This window comes from Mirounga leonina, unplaced genomic scaffold, assembly GCF_011800145.1.
Source record: "Mirounga leonina isolate KUSES-001 unplaced genomic scaffold, KU_Mleo_1.0 Mir_91, whole genome shotgun sequence".
NCBI lineage: Eukaryota > Metazoa > Chordata > Mammalia > Carnivora > Phocidae > Mirounga > Mirounga leonina.
This window is the reverse complement of record NW_023270839.1, coordinates 4733678-4753637: the sequence shown is the minus strand read 5'-3', so window position 1 is coordinate 4753637 and position 19960 is coordinate 4733678. Positions and strand designations below refer to the sequence as shown.

General features: G+C 31.5%; 1 protein-coding gene across 4 annotated transcripts in view; it reads right to left on the bottom strand.

Annotated features, from left to right (window-relative positions):
* Positions 1-19960, bottom strand: part of NOVA1 (NOVA alternative splicing regulator 1) — a 150298-nt gene that overhangs the window by 129554 nt on the left and 784 nt on the right. Inside the window, exons 1-2 of one of the 4 annotated variants that reach the window (XM_034994501.1) lie at positions 18933-18987; positions 18629-18772 (exon numbers count right to left, since the gene is read on the bottom strand). Coding sequence is in view for 1 of the 4 variants with exons in the window: in XM_034994498.1 (XP_034850389.1) it covers positions 18629-18772 (144 nt within the window). In the remaining 3 variants the exon portion in view is untranslated. Of the gene's footprint in view, positions 1-11707; positions 12219-18628; positions 18773-18932; positions 18988-19960 lie in introns of those variants that run through there. The other 3 variants (XM_034994498.1, XM_034994499.1, XM_034994502.1) reach the window with 3 other exon arrangements.

Sequence of the window (19960 nt, the reverse complement as noted above, 5' to 3'; positions counted from 1 at the left end):
ATATTTATTCTTTGAAAATTAATTCTTGCAGGTATATAAAATATTTATGTTACTATAATGGATATACTGATACTGATATTCCTTAGAATACAGATTCTTTCCTATAGACTTCCTTATAACATAAAATTAAACATGAATCTAGATTTCCCATTGCTTTATCTTTTGAAATTATAAACAATTTGAGTCTGGTCAATCCAGTAACTAGGACAAGCTACATTCTGCCACTCTCCAGAGTTTTAACAATGAATCCATAGCCAACCACATCTTTAGTTGATTCTGTACCTGGCTAATCAGAGCAGAATGCATTTTTTCAACATTTATTTGTTTTTAATATGTGCTTTTCGCTTTCATATATTGAACAAAATTAGAATCACGATGGATTAAATGTAAAGTTTGATAGAAAGAAAGAAAAGTAAGGATGACTCCAAGATTTTTGGCCTTAGAATCTGTAAGGATGAAGTTGCAATTAAGATGGAGAAGATCGTGGGAGAAGTAGATTTAGGTATTTGAAAGACCATAATATTTAATTCTAACATATTTATTAGGCATACAAGTGATATCAAGTAGGTAACTGCATCATTAGTCTACAGATCAGGTGAAAGGTCCAGAATGGATATAAACATTTGGTAGTCATGGAAAAACAGATGGTTATTTAATGCCATGACACTGAATAGGATCACCAAGGGAGTAAATATGTATAGAAAAAAGTAGAGAGCAATCCAAGGACTGAGCTCAGGAAAATAAGAAACCAGCCAAGGAAACTTGAGGCTGCAATCAGTGAGGCAGAGGTGTGCTGGAAGCAAAATGAAATGCTTCAGAGAAGACAGTGATCACTGTCAACTGCTGTTGACTGGTAAGGTGATAATGTAAGAAAGAAAAGAAAGAATTGCTAAAACATTCTGAGTAGCTAAGAGGGAATGAAATCTAGAATAAAAGTGAAGGATTAGGCTTTTCTAGGAGCAGGGACAGTTTATCAGAATAAGAGAAAATACAGATTACGAAGGTACTGATATAGTTAGGTAGATAGATCTGGTGGTAGGAGCTCATGAAATTTCTTTTAATTACCTTTATTTTCTCAGTTACACAGGACATCAGATCATCAATCAGGATGACAGAGGAAGTTTTAGAATTAATACTTAAATTCATCATATATTGTGTAGCCTGCTACCTTAGTTCCAAAGAAGAGTGAAAATGTTCTAAGTGACAAGGAAGTTGGGGCTATTTTCAGCTTTCACAAACTCTCAAATTTCTCTAATTCCTAAAACCATACCCTAATATAATCAGAGATAAGCCTCAGTCATCTCTACCCTAGACTAATTCAGCTTCCTCTTCTATGAACTGCCAACTTTCAATATTACTCTCAATCTAATCAGACTTCAAACACTCCGAATATCTCTACATGTCCTAAGTATCTAAGAATAAATCCATCCCTCTAAAGATTAGGCCCACAATATTTAATTATTCTGGAATTAAATGACCTTTAATAAAGTTTCTCACTTTATTTTTTCCTAGAACATTTTATATTCTTACATATTCAAAGGTGTAATATTCTAAATACATAATTGAATTTACTCTAGATATTCACTAAGATATTATATTTTCCACAAAGCAATAAGAATCAATCTAATTTAATTACATTTATTGTCCTCAAAGGCACATTACACTCAAAAAAAATCATATCTACAGTTGTTCTTGCTATGGCATTAAATAAACCTTAAATTTTTAATACATATATAATATTTAATATAAGGCATTTGAATACATTAAGTTTATACACTAATTATAACAAAATAAACATATCATAAAAAAACTTTCACCATAATGGTAATCAAGAATTTTTGTGATGAGTCATGAATACTTGTTAAGGAATGGAAAGTAATAAACCATGACCCCAAAACATACTCTTAGTTTACCACTAAATTTTATTGGATCTTTCAAGGAAGTTGCAGGAACATGAACTAAAGTGTTCTACAGAAACAATTAAAAAAATTTTAAGCTTAAAAAAAGCTGAAAAATAAGTCTCATGAATTATCACCTATATTAAACATCTAGTTTCATCATTTAATAAACTATGACTTTTTTTGACTAATAGGGAAAGGATTTTCTGAAGTCTTCGTATCTTGAAAAAATCATGACAGCAGTATTTAATATTCTATACGCCACTTGATTTCTTATTAAAACTCTGATCAATATTTTTAATGTTTTATATTTGAATGTACAAAGATGAAGAAAGATTAATAAATTATGTTAATTTTCAAGAGCCTTAAATGCAAAGAAGCCCATACGCTTCATATGAGATTATAATATGCTTCAATATTATAAATTCATATCCCTAGTTTTCAGGTTGATGATATGGGTAAAAAACAAACAATAAAGCTCTGTATATCTTCAGGGGTATGACAGAACACATTTTTAAGCTATACACATAAAAATATTCACATAAAATACCTACATAGTTGCAACTGGAAGGACACCTTAGAGAATTAAGAAGTTCTACATTCCATTAATCAACAGAAATGATGTGTTAAAAACTCATTCCTATATGTAACATTGAATATCACTTGTAATTATCTATTAAAATATGAATATTGTGTGAAAATTGAATATATATAAAAATTGAACTGAATATATAAAATATAAAAAGTCATAAATGAATATATACCAAGTTATTTATATTAATTATCTTAAAGGGGTGGGATGAGAAATTAGCTTTAACTTTCTTTGTATTGCCTGCATTTTAATAACAATCAGTTATTATGAAAAAAAATTTTTTGAAAGAAAAAATCCTTATAGCAATGTTTTCCTTTTTAGGGCCATATTTTTGTAATTTATTTTACATTAAAATGTCTGCTGTATATTTAATGTTATTAAATGTAACAAACATGGGAAGGAGGAGATTTAAAAAGATAGTGTCATAAAATGCTTATTATTATGTCAAGTATTATGTGACGTACTTTTATATCTTCCCTTTTGTGGTGCCTGGACCAACAACTTATAACCATGTGAGGGGTACTAATATCTCCATCACACAGATGAGAAAATTAGAGAAAATTATAGGTCCAAGAAGATTAAATGATTTGACAAAAATCATACAGCTATTAAGTGTCAGAGACCAGATTCAAACTCTGCTCTGCTACCACATGTTCCCTCAGGGTCTCTATCCTACATACCCAGAAGGCATTAAAAAACACTGAACTGATTGGATAATTTCTTAATAAACTTCACTATGTAATGTCCACAACATATTTTCCTCACAAAAATTTTGATTATAGTAACTATTGTCATAGTTATTTGACTACGCCTTCCTAACCTTGTGTATAATTTAACAAATCTCTAGATTGGTTATGTGATTTAAAAAGTGAAAGCAAAATTGTACAATGCTTAACTAAGAATATTTAAATAACTTCACATAAATAATCTCATAAAATGAAATTTCAAACTATCTTAGAGATCTTATATCAATACAAAGATGGAAAAGTACGTAAAATTCAATGTTTACAGAGGTCTGGTCAGGACAGAAAACTTGTTTTTATGTCTCCATTTTGCTTGATTACTATAGTTTTTCTTTTGATGGCAAATTCAAATTTGTAAGATTTCCCTATTAGATGAATGGAGAAAAATTATTAAGCCATCAAAAATATGTTATTTCCAGTGATGGACCAATGTGGCAGTTGGGTGAATCTTACTTAAATTTTGAATACTGTATTTCTTAACTCTTTATGTCATAACTAATATGACATAAAGAGTTATAGAATAATAGTAAACAAACAGGTTCATCATTAACTTGTTATCAAATCATTTTGACTTTCACTGTCTTATTTTTCCTGAACTGTAAAACAGAGATAAAAATTCTTGCTAAAAACAAGAACCTACCCTGAGATTTTAAGAATTGAAATAAGTGATAGAATGAAGTCTAACTAAGCCATGATTAATAAGCTACTTTTATGTACTACTTACTTTTATTAAGTAAGTTTTAGTTATATGGGTTTAGACTTTTAAAAACAAGACCATCATTTTCCCATTAACGATAATATAGTTTAAATACTCACATAAAGAAATTCAGAGCCAGGCTCTTTAAAAGATACTGCATTTAGATAACTGTTACTTGAAACATTTCCACAATTCCAAATTTCTTCAAAATTTTCCTCAAGCAGAATTGCATTTGTCCTGCATATTTTGAGTGACCAAAAAAAGTACATATTCCCTACCTATATTATTTATCCCTTAAATTACCTAAATTATCCCCATCACATTGCATTTTCTACTTATTTTTATTTTTTATTTTTTTTACTTTCTACTTATTTTTAATGCAGTCTGCTAAGTTATTTGAAGGCCCTTCAGAAATATCTTTGATAAAATCAATATTTAAAAAAATAAAAACATCATGCTCAGAAAGCTGGAATATGATTTCAAAGTTGAGTATTTTGTCATAAAGGGGCAATATTTATTGCAGTTTGCTTCAAATGGCTTCACTGCCAAGACTCTAGAGAACCTCAAAGCTTTTCCTATCAACATATGTACATTTCCTAAAAGTAAAAACACTGTTTTTGATTCTTAACTATTCACTAAACCATTTTTGTCATATAAATATATTAGCATTATTACTCTTTAACAAAAATACAACATAAGGATTGCTATTCACATTCATAATCATTTGCCAAACTACATAATATTTGCAATATTTTCATTAACTTTCACAAACCTCAGAGAGTAGGTTACTAACACAGATCCCATGTAGATCATTTCAACAGTGAAAAGATTTTTACAAGGGCTGAAAACAGGGATTTACAAAGTAAAGAGTCTGTCAGCATCCTAAGCCCACCAGCATGAAACTATGTAATAAAAGTAGCAGCCTTCCACTGTAAAATTACTAATCTTAGTAATACAGTACATTAAACATGCCATTTGAGATATATGCCAACCTAAACTGCCACATATGGCATATCTAGCTTATTATCACAGTTTGTGTTTTCATATCCAGAGTCATTCTAGTTCTTAAACAAGATGTCAAATACACCAGTGTAGCTAAAAATGTGATAAAGCTTTCAGAGGAACATACCTTTCCTTAAACAAAATAGGTATATTCTTCAGAAGAAATTTAAAATATTACTGTAAAGAAAATCTGGCTGGAAATTTCTAGTTTAGAAGATATGCGCAAATACTAAATAGAACATCATTTTAAAGGCAGAACTCATAAAAGATGTGAAATTTAAATAAATGTTACTTTGAAACAATTCACAAACCCAAAATTTCTTCAAAATTTTTCTCAAAGAGTATTGTACTGTCTCTGCAAAAAAATGTGTGCAGTTGTCTTACTTATATTATTTATCTCTTTTAAGAACAAGTCATGTCATACCATGATATGGTATCAGTTTGAAGGCAATGAGACTTTGCTTGTGCTTCCTTTTTGTATTGAATTCAACTTTGAGTTATACAACTGGTATTATTGAATTATGAATAGCACTTAAATAAAGATTACACAGTGAATATTTTTATTTCAAATTCCCATCTGGTGCTTAATGTCACTTCAGCTGTTCAATTTTTTAATGTTTCTCTACACAACTAGCCAATAATTTCACAGATCAGTATAAAATGCTAGATAGATTTTTAATCTCATTTTCTAAATGGAAAAACAGTGCCATACTTTTCAGTCTTTTTTTAATTAATCTGATTTTGATAGAGTACTGACTAAGACTGATTCCTATATGAAATAAATATTTATCAGTGATGGAGAATCCTGCTGAATCTGAATAATCAAATGAAATTCCAAATAAAATAATTATATAACAGATAAACACTAACAATGAATAAGAAGTTTCAATTTTCATTTTCACTGACCTAATGCATACCAATATCTCTTATGATATTTAGTGTTCAAATGACATCAAATTCACACATAAAGAAAGTACACATTGTATAAATCACAAATTTTCATCAAACTAAAACTGAATATATCTGTTCACATGCCAAGAGAGCTAAGAAGGCCTACATATTCATGTAATTTAAGAAATGACAAAAGTTTTATCAGATATAGGATTCTAAACAGCTATGATTCCAAAGCAAACCAGTAAAAGAAACTATTCAAGTCACTAACTTTAAATGCACCTGCAGAGACATATCAAAGTGAACAAATGTCAAAAACAGATCTCTATCCATACTGGTCCTGAATACAGCAACATTCTTCACTGGCAGTTGTCCTTCACTAGGTCCCCATACCTTTTTTCTTCTACCTTTGGCACATAATTGATTCATAAAAGACAACCATCATATTTCTTTTTTTTTTTAAAGATTTTATTTATTTATTTGACAGAGACACAGCAAGAGAGGGAACACAAGCAGGGGGAGAGGGAGAAGCAGGCTTTCCGCTGAGCAGGGAGCCCAATGCGGGGCTCGATCCTAGGACCTGAGACCATGACCTGAGCCGAAGGCAGACGCTTAACGACTGAGCCACCCAGCCGCCCCAGCCATCATATTTCTTAACAACTCTTTTTTCTGAATTCCTGCTTGCCTCACCTTTCCCTGAGTCTTTTCCTTCCTAAAAAATTAGTCTTCTTTTTAATCCTACTTATATTGCCTAAGCAGAAAATCACATTTCTCAAGCTATTGCTCAGATAATTAAGATAATTCTCCAAAGTACAAGAATCGCTATTTACACTTAAACAAATAGGTACATAAATTTTAATTACAGTATATGTTAAGAAAAAAAAAAAAGAAGAAGATAGCAGGAGGGGAAGAATGAAGGGGGGAATCAGAGGGGTAGACAAACCATGAGAGATGATGGACTCTGAAAAACAAACTGAGGGTTCTAGAGGGGAGGGGGGAGGATGGGTTAGCCTGGTGATGGGTATTAAAGAGGGCACGTTCTGCATGGACCACTGGGTGTTATGCACAAACAATGAATCACGGAACACAACATCTAAAACTAATGATGTAATGTATGGGGATTAACATAACAATAAAAAATTTTTTAAAAAAAGAAAAATTTTAATTACAGTACCACTGCCAGTCATTTTATAGATGCAACACACATTTCTTCTTTAAAATAATTCTTGCTAATAAATGTATCCAAGATTAGTATTTTTCAAACTTTTATCTTTTTCACATGTAATACCTTTTCTCTTATCTGTACAAATATCTATAGTATCTCCTTATCCCCATTCCCCCACCCCCAGCAATATCCACTTTTTATCCCAGTAATAAACTACTTTTGGATCCCTGAATATAACAGAAATTTTTCATATCTACATGGATATATATTTTGTCTCTCAGCCTCAAATGACCTTCCACTCTTGTCCATCCAGCCAGTTACAATTCAACCCTCAAACCCCCCCTCCTCTTTGAAGTGTTTTTTGAAGTCCACCCTCTCCTCTGAAGATCTGGTCACAGACAGACATAGTTTCAACTTCTAGACATAATTCTATCATTATACATTTATTAAACTTTATTATAACCAGGTATTTATGTTTCTTGTTTCTTATTGCTTCCTTGCTTGAGAATAAGATCTTCAGGGCATTGTATACCTAGTTCTAACCACAAAAGAAGCACATAAACATTCATCAGAATGTCAAAATCTGGCCATGGTAGTAGCAGGGGAAGCAGCCAGGTAAAGGAACACTACAGTAGAATTATTTTAACTATTCTCCACCAGCTTTTAAAAAAATAGAATTTATAGGGGCGCCTGGGTGGCTCAGTCGTTACGCGTCTGCCTTCAGCTCGGGTCATGATCCCAGGGTCCTGGGATCGAGTCCCACATTGGGCTCCCTGCTCCGTGGGAAGCCTGCTTTCCCCCGCTCCCACTCCCCCTGCTTGTGTTCCCTCTCTCGCTGTGTCTCTCTCTCTCAAATAAATAATAAAATCTTTAAAAAATAAAAAAAATAAAAAATAAAAAAAAATAGAATTTATAAAAATGTAGGGGGCTAAGCATAAGACTAAATAGATTTATCTACCAAATCTTAGATGTTTTCATTGGTTTATTGTAGCAGAACTCAATGTACTAATACAAGAAAAAACATTAGTATTTTGTGCATTTCTCTAAATTTTAACTGTTTAAAAAGTATTTAAAGGGGCACCTAGGTGGCTCAGTTGTTAAGCATCTGCCTTCGGCTCAGGTCATGATCCCAGGTCCTGGGATCAAGCCCCGCATCGGGCTCTCTGCTCAGCGAGGAGCCCGCTTCTCCCTCTCCCTCTGCCTGCCTGCCTGCCTACTTGTGATCTCTTTCTCTCTGTCAAATAAATAAATAAAATCTTAAAAAAAAAATTAAGGGTGCCTGGGTGGCTCAGTCATTAAGCATCTGCCTTCGGCTCGGGTCATGATCCCGGGGTCCTGGGATCGAGGCCCGCATCGGGCTCCCTGCTCTGCAGAAAGCCTGCTTCTCCCTCTCCACTCCCCCTGCTTGTGTTCCCTCTCTCGCTGTGTCTCTCTCTGCCAAATAAATAAATAAAATATTTTTTAGAAAAAGTATTTAAAGACTAAAGAAGCCTGAATTTAGTAACTTTCCTAAAATTTTAGTTTCAAATAAAGTAACACATACTAACACCTTGATATTAAAGTCAGTCCAACTCTAAATGACTATGTAGCTGGTATATACTTCTTCCCTTCACTAATAAGAAAATTAAAATAGTCCAGCTTCTAAAATCATAATATATTTATACATATTAACTTCACCACTATAGGTGGTGAAAAAGACATTAAAATACATTAAAAAAAATTTATTAATCATATTTTTTAAAATGTAACTTCAGTTACATTTATTCTGACTTAAGCAACATGAGCTTAATTAATATTTATTAATAAAAGTAATTCAAAATACCTACATTATAAGATTTTACAGTTATGTCACATTATAGTTTATTTACTGGCACATGGCTACTTGTGCAAGTAAGGAACAGTCTTCTGGCTGATGACTTTTCTTGAGATACCCTGAAAATCAAAGATTACTAAATATCAATTAAGCTCAAGTTGCTTAAATCAGAATATTTTAAAAGTTATCCTCATTTTTGGAGATGGCTTGAAGCATCCTCCACAATACTGGATTTTGAGTTTCCCTCACCCAGGACGCCATGCTCAATACAAAGCAAAACTCCCTTCTCACACTCCCCTCTTCTTCCTTAATACCTGGCCCATACTTGTTTCAACACTTCTATGACCATTTCTGGTTTGTTTCAATATCTGAACTCATTAGTTCACTTATCTAAAATATAAACGTTATATACACACACACCCCCAATCAAGGTAAATTAGAAATATAATGAAAAACTAAAGATAAAACGCCTTCTCCGTCCATTGTATGGATATTGCATGAGCATGTCACAGAAGAAGCCTCAAATCAGTCATTTATTCATTCATACATACATTCATTTAAATTTATACCACCTATGTTTACAGTATTGAGCTGTACACTGAACATTTAACAACAGGCATGAAGGATGACATAAATTCTTTCATACCAATGGAGCTTAATTTAATTACTCAATGTAAGTAAAGACCATCACAAAAGATTTTTTGTTTTAGTTTAAAGCTGTGAAAAAAAAGTATCCTCAGAAATCACTTTAAGTACTTTTATAATTATGTTAGAAAGTAGTCCTTAAGCTTACAATAAATACAATGCAAACATCATCAGAACTCTAATTAACTGAGAAGCAGACCAATTTAACGAAATGGATACAAAAGAGAAAATAGTGACGTTTTAAAATTAGTAACTATTGTATAGTATATCTTCATTTTTACTTAGATTGCCTTACAACTAGCCTGTTGCTTATTTTTAGCCATAGTATTTTGTGCTTTTTAAACCAAGTGTTATGAATACCCAGCCAAATATGTAATACTTAAGGAAATTTTTATAAAAGTCATAAAAATATGGAAAATACATATATCCTTGAAAACAGAATTTGAATTAGAACATCTACACATTTTTTTTAAAATCAAGGTCAATAATCTGTTAAACCAAAATAAAGAAATTTAAAAGAACTGAGCTAAGGAACAATGAAAGCAAGCAAAAAAAAAAAAAAGAAAAAGAAAAAAGAAAACAAACTTTGCAAATGAAGAAAAATAATGAAGTGTAGAAATCAAATCACCCTGAAAGTATTGACATCTTCAAACTATAATTACGGAAAAACAGAAAATGACCAGGCTATATTCTAACCAAATATAACCATCTCTCTCTCTTTTTTTTTAATGTGTGGTAATGCTAAAGAGAACTTGTCTTTGGCCCTTCGGTACAGCAAATCAACAACAACAAAAAATTGTCCTAAAATACGTAATGTGCTCTCAACTTAATTTTCAAAATGGGGGAGGGGGCACACGCATTTTAAAACTAGGAAAGAGAAAAAAGTAAAGATCTATTTCCTCCGAGGGTCATATCCAAAAATGGGGGAAGGGAAAAAAAAAAGTGGAGCAAAACAAGAAAAGAATGAAGTACCTACTAAACTTGACCACAAATTCAGAATACATATTTAAAAGTACAGGATTAAGTTACATCACTTAATCTGCGGGTATCTTGGTTTTCTCAACAGTTACAGATTCTGGAAGAGATCAGATCTAAGATCCATTCCTTTCATCTAGTTCCACAATTCCATGATTTTTCCAATCTCTTCAAATGGAAAGCCTCTTTGCTACTTCTAAGTGTCCTCATTAAGTCTTTGACAGAGATGCCATTTAACGGGAAAAAACTTAAAACTTAAGACAGCAACAATTAAAGCACAACTTTTTAGGGAAAAGTAAAACATGCCCATATTCCTTTAACAAAGAAAAAGATGCTTTGTAATACCTCTAAGTCTTGGTGACCAAAGAGCTGCTTACACCTGGGCTCATAGGAAGCATCTGATAAATACACATAATAATTAACAAGAGAAAAGCTTCCAGACAGATTTCACACTAGGTTTTTTTTTTAAAAAGCACTTTCATGATTTTTTTTAAAAAACATAAATTAGTCTTAGAAAAATAAAAACAGTTATACAAAGAATAATTAAGACTAAACACGTGAATGAACAGTCTCCAAGTAAACTCATTGCTTCCAATACTAACCTCTTCAAAAATAAATTATTTCAAGAATGAATACAACCAAAATTGAGAAGTTACAATTGTTCTAAAATATTGAGTAATATATAACAAAAACGTGTACCACATTCCCACTATGTTCAGTGTTAACAAAATGTACCCAATTCCTTTCTTTCTGCCCTTCCCCCCAAACTACCGGATCTTAAAAAAGTCACTGAATCTAATTCCTAGAGCAGCAAATTATTAACAATTTAAATGAAAACAACTTTCTTCTTTAAGATAAGAATGATTTTTAAAAATTGAATCAACTGAGAGTCAGCATTTATTATATCCTAGAGGAAATGCAGGATTTGAAGACTTATTTAATTAATAAGTACATTATGTGAAAATTTCTCCTGCAAAGGAATTACGGAGTCTTCAGTGGAAAACTCATCTCAAAAACCTTTAAAACAGAAACATTATTCTTCAAAACTTCAAAAAGTGGTTCAGTTTCACAAGGAGAGTAAAAAACACTACAGTCTAAAATTTAAAAATTACTGAGTTCAGAATAAAATTCATTGTAAATTACAAATCCACTGAACATCAGTAAGACATAGAATAGGTCTTGAAATGAGAAAAAATATATAAATTTTAAGTATCAAGTATTAAATAAAATTAGTTTAAGAATGGTAAAAAAAAAAAAGGTTTATTTTCCACACCAAATAATCTTACCTGAATCATTTTGCTGTTAAAAAACTCAAGATACTGATTTCATTTTTCATCTGGTCCTGTCAACGATGCTATCTATGACAGGCCCTGCAGGAAGCAGCAAAAGATCAATGATGGAGTGTAGCTATGATGTGTTTTCATGATCAAGTTTTGTTATGGAAAAGGATATCCATATAGTAGCTTGAAAGTCAGGGAATATTGAAAATATCTCAAAAACTTTGTCAGTGTAAATAATATTCCTTTTTTGTACTTTGTAGTCCTAAATGTTTATATTCAATTATCTTCTTTATCAAAAATTTAAAAATGATGATACCGTATATATGTGAAATTTTAAAGAATCATCTCTATATTGATAAGAAAACAATTATCCAAGGTGTCAAAAATGAAAAATGTTTAAGAGTGTGGGAATGATTCTCTTAACTTCTAGAGATGTTTATTTTAATCTTATTTCCCATGAGTACTATAATTATAAATTATTAACTATTCATAATTTAATTAAAATAAACTTTAACAGACTTCTTGCAAACAGTAACTTCAGAATCAAATAGTTACTGGCAATACTGGTAAAAATTCTTTCAAGAAAAGCATATAGGTTACAAAAAAATCTGTACAAACTCCAAAACTTAAGTACTCTTTGGTAATTGACAGGTTATATTCAATAAAGACCAAAAAATTCAAATTAGTAAAACTAATAGAAAAGTCAAAACTACAAAACTCCTTCACAAGATTCCAAATGATATTTTTAAATCAGAATTGTTTTAAAATAGTATAGCAATTTACCAGATTTAATTTAAAGACATTTTTTACCTTAGGAATTAGTTTCCTTTCAAGGGCAATTAATAAAACAGCAATGTGATAAGACCCCTACAATAAGTAGAAACACTATTAGAAGACAAGAAACTTCTATGTATGTCTTGGAAGCATTCTGAAGTCAGTCTTCCAATAGATTAAGAAATTTAAAATAAGAGAAATAAATGACAGATTGAGTTTTTTAGAGTTTTTATGCTATACCTGTCTTATTTGTTGAAACACTTCAAAGCACTGGGCAGAGTTTGCTTGCTAAAGCCTCTAACATGCTAAAAAGATACAACTTAATTTTACATGGGTTATTTCTCCTATAAGAATAAACAAATGTTAAGCTAAGATAATACTAATAAAAAAATTACAATGTACCTCCACTTATTTTTGCTCACTCCTGATTTGAAAATGTACTTGTGGAACAGGGAAATTTAAATACTTCCGACTTGTTTGGTTTTTTCCTACTTCTATACAACATCTCTCTCTCTTTTTTTTTTTTTTTTTTTTGCGGGTTCTATCACATTCATAGAAATCATTTTAGATTTAAATATCTCCATATAAAAAAGTGGAAAGCCGATGATGCCATCTTTTAAGAACAAGATGAAGAAAATGGAAATTTCACCAACCCAAGCATTAGGAAGTACTGAAAAGTACTGCTGCATTTCTTGCATGTTGTGTTTTATACCATGACACTTCAGTCTCTGAGGGTCAGGTTAATTAAGCTCCACAGCAGCTGCAGTGCAATGTGAGACACACAACTGCTGTGGTTCCCACCAGTCCAGTCCAATTACCTGTACTATTCCAGTACTGGACAAGTGACAACCAACCTCTTCTCTCTAGTCACTTGCTCCCACTGGTCTACTGATAAATGTTAGAACAAACTAACCTCTTTTTGGAAAGGACTGCAAGCTGAATGCACCTGCTGCGGGCTGCAATGATGAGTCCCAGAGAGATGTTTGTCAGTCAGATCTCTGCAGATGTTGTTTAACTTTATGCTAGAGATGTATCCAAAGATGGAAACGAGATGGCAATCAAGCACAAATCTCCCACCCTTGTCCCCCCAATTTTATTTTGAAAAGCTGCACTTGCTCATAAAAGTGGCTTAAAACAACTCTGCTCAACTGAAAACAACCAAGACTAAATTCTATGGTTAAAAAATAGTTTATTAGGTACTGAATTTTAGGTAACAAGTGGCATAATTGTGTTCAGTAGTGTTATTCGTGTTATTGAAAAGCTTAAAAATTCTCTTAAGCCAGAGCAAAGCAAAACAGAACAAAATAGCTAAAAAATAGACAAGTTTTCAAGATGGGTGGTTTATTGGTCAGGTTTTTAGTGATACCACATACTCCTTAGAGTTCCCAAGACGCAGATTGTTCTTCCTCTTGTATATTAGACAAAACATCTTCCATACATAAATACTGAACTATTTCACCAATTGTGTTCACTATTTCTAAACTAGTCCTGAAATCTTTTGGGGATGATATTTGTAAGGCGATATTGTTAGATGTAATGGATTTCCTTACAACGTCACAAATTTAAATGAGCTATTTTTCTAAAATCCAGAAGGCTTCAAATAGCAAATATCAAAGTGACATTATACATTATAATTCATGAAAACACCAACAGTGTAAATGATGTTCCACAACTTACTAAATCAGTGATAGAAGACATAACATCAGAATGAAATAAAAAAGAATCAAATAAATTGAATACCTAAGAATTCTAATGCTAATTCAATTTTTCTAAAAATCCCATGCTACAAAATATTTGCTTACATGATTAAGTATCAAAATTGTATCTTTTGGACTCTACAATTTTAACATATATTGTGCTATGCCAGTAACATTCCTTCATATGTTAAGATTTTCTATTGCTTAAAATGAGAAACAAAATATTAAATATACAGCAAATTTTCGGAGACATTAATGTCTAAGTGAAAGATTATGGTTCCTCCTCCAACTAAGGGTATAGAGAGACAAAATATAAAGTAACCCACAAAACAGGTAATATGACAAATATTACAAGTTTAAGATTTAAAGAAAAACACATTATGTGTCAGAAACTCTTTGATCACACTAAAATCAAAGATATAGCATAGTGTAATGATAACCATCATATTAAACTCAACAATCCTAGAAATTACGCTACTTTATTTTTCCTTTTTACAACTCTATTTACCTACTAATTTTGCCTTGAAATATGTATCAATAAATTTCTAAGGTGCTTTGCATCTAGATCAAAGTGTTTAGACTGCAACTTTTAATAGCTGTAACTAAAATATTCCCGTTATACTACCAATATCATAATACTCTTCCTTCAACAATGTAAACAAAAGAAGTGATCTATTTTAAAACTTTATCAACTCATCTGATTTCCAAAAAATGATCATTCTTATGCTATACAGTTCCGATCCTAGAGGTTAAATTGGCCATTGAATTCTTCCCAGGTCAAAATTAAGGTAGTATTGGGTATTTCCTTCACTAAAAGAAAAATTCAGTCACAGTCTGCTTTTTCATGAGCTTTAAAATTTTAACATATAAATGGCTTGTGATTTAAAAAAACAAAACAAAAAACATCACCTAAGTTGGACAATGCTAAGATTACGATAAATCTAGGAATATAAATTCGAATTTTAACTTAAGGACCATAAAAGGAAATACTTCACATCAAATGTGATCCAGTTTTCTAACCATAAATATGAAAACAGTGTAAGATAGAGACTAATATATGCTAAGATTACAGTGAAGTATTTTTGTTTGATTGATATAATGAATATCTCTACTGTCATACAATGGAATAACAATAGGTACATTATGAATTCTAAAATCTAAGGCACATATGAAAAAATATATTTTATAAATCCTTTACTATTCCTAACCAATACATATTCAATAAGTTTTTTGGATTATCTACCTGAGCCATGCATTACTTTTAATAAAAAATCAATCTATTTATTAACAAAACTAAATACATCTTCAGATGCCAAATAAAAGAATAAGAGAACACTATCGCCATTCTGAAAATGCATTCAGTAATATATTCTCCAAAATGAGAAAGCTGTTTTTTTACTACAAGGCAACAACTTTAGGTAACCTATTTATAAAAAAGATACATAAATAAATAAGCTGGCTTAATCAAGTAAGAAAAAAAGATATATTCATAAATCACAGGTAATAAGTATTATTCTGTAAGATTTAGATTTTTAAAAAGATAAATGAATTACAAAGCACAGTAAAAAATAAAGCATGTCTACTTGTAGATCTTTTCTTTCTGATTACAGTAATTTAAAAATGCACTTTACAATCCTCATCATACAATTTCCCAAAATTATTTTATTTATTATGACATGCTGAAATACACAATACAATATACAGTTCTACAAATTCTAAATCATACCAATTAATGTGCATAAAATATTTTCTTGATTTCAACCATAAGTATCAAAAATTACTCAAAAAAGCAAGGTTGCTTAAGATATTTTAAAGACCCAAGCTGAGCAAAAAACAAACAAACAAAAAATCCAAAAACGCACAAATATGATAAATATGAGTAGACTATATTGGCTACAATAAAAACAATGGACATACATTTGAGTTGAAATTTGTTAAAATATCCCCAAAGTGTGTCTGTACCCTGCATTATATATCCTAAAGAAAATCTGTCTTAGATACATCAGTATTTTAACTAAACCTTCTGAACACAATTACATTCTGTTTCAAAACTTAGGTGATTTGAGAAAACCCATTAGGTTATACAACTAAAGTACACTTTTCCCCCAAATACACTGTCTTACCAAATGAGAAACAGAAAAATTCTTCATGAAATAAACATCAGGCATATTCATTCTAATCAAGTAGGAGTCATAAATACATATATGAAACACAAAAATGGGCTTCCAAATAAATTATTGCATAATCCTACAAGAAAGTACTTGTAACACGGCGATATAAATCATAGTTTTATAATTTACTTTGTCTGAGATGAGCAGGTAAGTATCCCTTAAATATATCTGAGTACGAGAAGTTGAAAGTAGCTCAGAGGCTGTTATATTGAAGAATACCAGGACCTCAGATAATTCCACAGGCTGTTGTCAAGTGTGAACAGAAAGACTATTAGAATTGAAGTCTATCAGAAGAAGAGAGATGTATCTGTCTGAACAGGTAATAACCTAGTTAATATCACATTTAAATAAAAAGTGTTCAGAATTAATACAGCTTCTTATTAATTACAAGGCTTTATTTTATCCTTAAAATTGATTCCAGTGTGTGCTTGGTTTCCACCTGTTACAGGCAGAGAGTATATGCCTTCTTTTATCCAGACATTTCAAATCGCATTTGATAGGTTACGTCACTACACACACAAAATTTTGTTCAACGCATTCCAGTTTTCCATTTTTTTCCAACGGATATTCTTGCTCTGTATGAATAACGTGTCTCAGAACTATAAATAAAATAAGCAATTTCAATGTAATAAGAAAAATACGCATAACTAAGTGGACTAAAAACAAAAGATCTAATTCTCGGTGCACCCTTTCCAACCCACTGAAAATAAACTATATTCAAATGAAAAGGCATTTAATTTACTATTTAGAATATCCTTGATAAACACCAATTTTCTGTAACATCCCTGCACATCTGATACCACCTCATGTTTAATGCAAAAAAGCTATTTCATTTTCATCTATTGACAGTGAATTTAATTTACCATTGCAGCTCTTTTCCTAGAACTATCACGTTATTAATTCTGCAATCAAGCTCTTTTGAGTGCTTTTATTTGTACTAAGGTTTTCACAATTCCACATTGATTTTTTTATCATAATATATCTTTTAAACATACAAATGTGAATATGTTAGTAAACTTTCTTAATGCATAAGGAAAGTTTCAGAGACAAGGAAAGCCATCTACAAAACTACACTCACAGGAGCAAACTTTCGAAGGACAGAATATCTAATAAATTACATTTTAGTTTAATATTTGTAGTGTTTACCAAATATACTACATTTATCTTATATAACTAAATGATATTGTCAACCATTCTAAAACTTTCTCTAGCATAATGGTCCATTTTCCACCACCAATCAATTGGCTATGAAAAAGAAATCCTCTGTTAAAGAACTCTTACTGAAATTACATCATTGAAAGTAAATAAGCTCTTCTTTTCTACCAGGAAAAAAAAAAAAAAAAGCAGTATCAGTCCCCTCAGCACTGAATAAATATTTTTTATGGCCATAAAGCAAACTAATAAAAAAAAAAAAGGCAGAAGCTACACCTGGGTAAAAGCAAATCAGTTCATGTTTTACCTAAGAGATACACTATTCAATTATGCAGATTTTCCAGTTAAACTTAAAACCCACATACTGAGTAGCAAAATGATAAAAAAGAAAAAGATAAAACACGCAGAACTATATGACACTTGAAATAAAAAACACACACTGAAAAGTAAAAAAAAAAAAAATTATACCACCTAGGAAACTTGTCATTTTCCAGTAGGTTATAGTACCACACAACTGTTAACATATTTTAATCGAATACAGCTCTTCATAACAAATTTTGAAGTATTACTTTCCTTCTTACATAATAATATATTTCCTTGTCACAATTACATTAAAAACGCAGTATTTTAAAAATCTGAAGAGGCAGCACTTGTCCTCTTTACTTCACTCCAGGGCCAACAAACAAAGCAGTGAAGCAGAAAGAGGTACATAATGGATTTAGAAGTAAATGGTCCATTCTTTAAGAAGCCTTCCTACCCCCTCTTCTGAATTCACTCTAGACTAATTGTCATTACAATGATGTCTGAAAACTTCAAAAGAACCCTATTTCCTGATGCCAGCTGTCCATGTTTCTATCTTTAAATTTTAGAGTTTCTTCCTAATTAGAAAGAAGTATTTAGAAATACCCAAAAGATTCATCTCGTAATTATTCTAAATCAGACACAGTATATCAATTATTGAAACAAAACATAACACCAACAGTAGAAATATACTTTAAAATTTTCCACAAATACAATAGATAAATAAAGTTTATACTATTAAGAATTTCTTTCCATACAACATACAGCACAGGTAGATCTTCTCTTTCTTTCCTTGGGGATTTATCAAACAATCCCTTCACCATTGCACCTACCTGGGTAAAAATCTTTGGACTTAGACAGCTTGATGGTGGCTCCAGTTTCTTTTTGCAACTGAACAATTGTCTGTCCTCCCTTCCCAATTATAGATCCAGCAGCATAACTAGGTATGAGAACCTTTAGAAAATACTGGCCGTCTTCTGAAAAATGCAAAGAAATATACTTGGTTAACATGATAATTTTAAACTTTGTATCCCCTCTCCACCCTCAAGAGGGAAAAACAGCAATTAAAACATTGGGCATATAGCTGCAGGAAATATGGGGTTAAATTTTTTTAAAGAACAAAAATAAACCAATTACAATGAAAAATAAATAGGTACAAAATGTTTCCCATTTTGTAGGATTTATACTTTCAAACTTGGAATTAAAAACTAAACATGTTCTATCATTTTGCAGCACTGTAGAAACTGATGACTAAATTCCAGTTGTTATTCCAAACATGGAAGTCTTCCAATTCTATCTGTGGTTACTATGGTAAAATGAAATGAACTGACCCTTTAACAGAACTTCAGAGATTTATATGATGACAAACCTTCGCTTAACATATTGCAAAATAAATAAGTAAAAGGACTGTAAATAGTGATGAGCTATATTTGTTTGACATTAGCAAACATCTAAGGACTACAATTAGCCATTGCCTATATTCTACTTAAAGTATACAAAACAAACACTTCTCCCACCAAATAATCCACCCAAACTGTAGGGTGTATTCCAAGCCTGCAATAACTGCCAGGAAATAACTCAAAGTGATGTGAACTGGCAAATCTAACTAATCCTGGTGTATTTCTTTAGCACTTCTTAGTCTACCATGATCTCGTTTAAGCTCATTAGTTAAAGGACGTTAAGAAGAATTCTGCCAATACTAAAAAGCTTAGGAGTCATTTATATCAAATACACTTAAAAGTGACCAAACAGATTATGTTACTCCAAAACAGCCACAATTTTTAAAGCGGAGGGGGTGGATGACCCAAGAAAGAGTGAAATGAAATGTTTTAGAAAATAAAGCCAACTCCATAAACTTTAATTTCCGACAAACTGATCAAGTCTTAAATAGGAAACACCCCGGTAAATCCAGCTTCCTCGTGTGAATAAACGTTCCAAATTTTGCGGGTGTGCCATTCGCAAGACTCCCATCCGTCTCTAATGTACATGCTGTAGATAAATTCACCTCTGCCTCGATGCATTGGGTGCATTGTTAAGATGACTCCAGTGCAAATGAAGAAGCGATACCGGTCCCGTTATAACTCATCTTCCCAGGAAGCGCAGGATGTTAAACTAACAAGTCACAGTACCAGACACCCCCACCCTCGTATGCACACCTCTGAAGA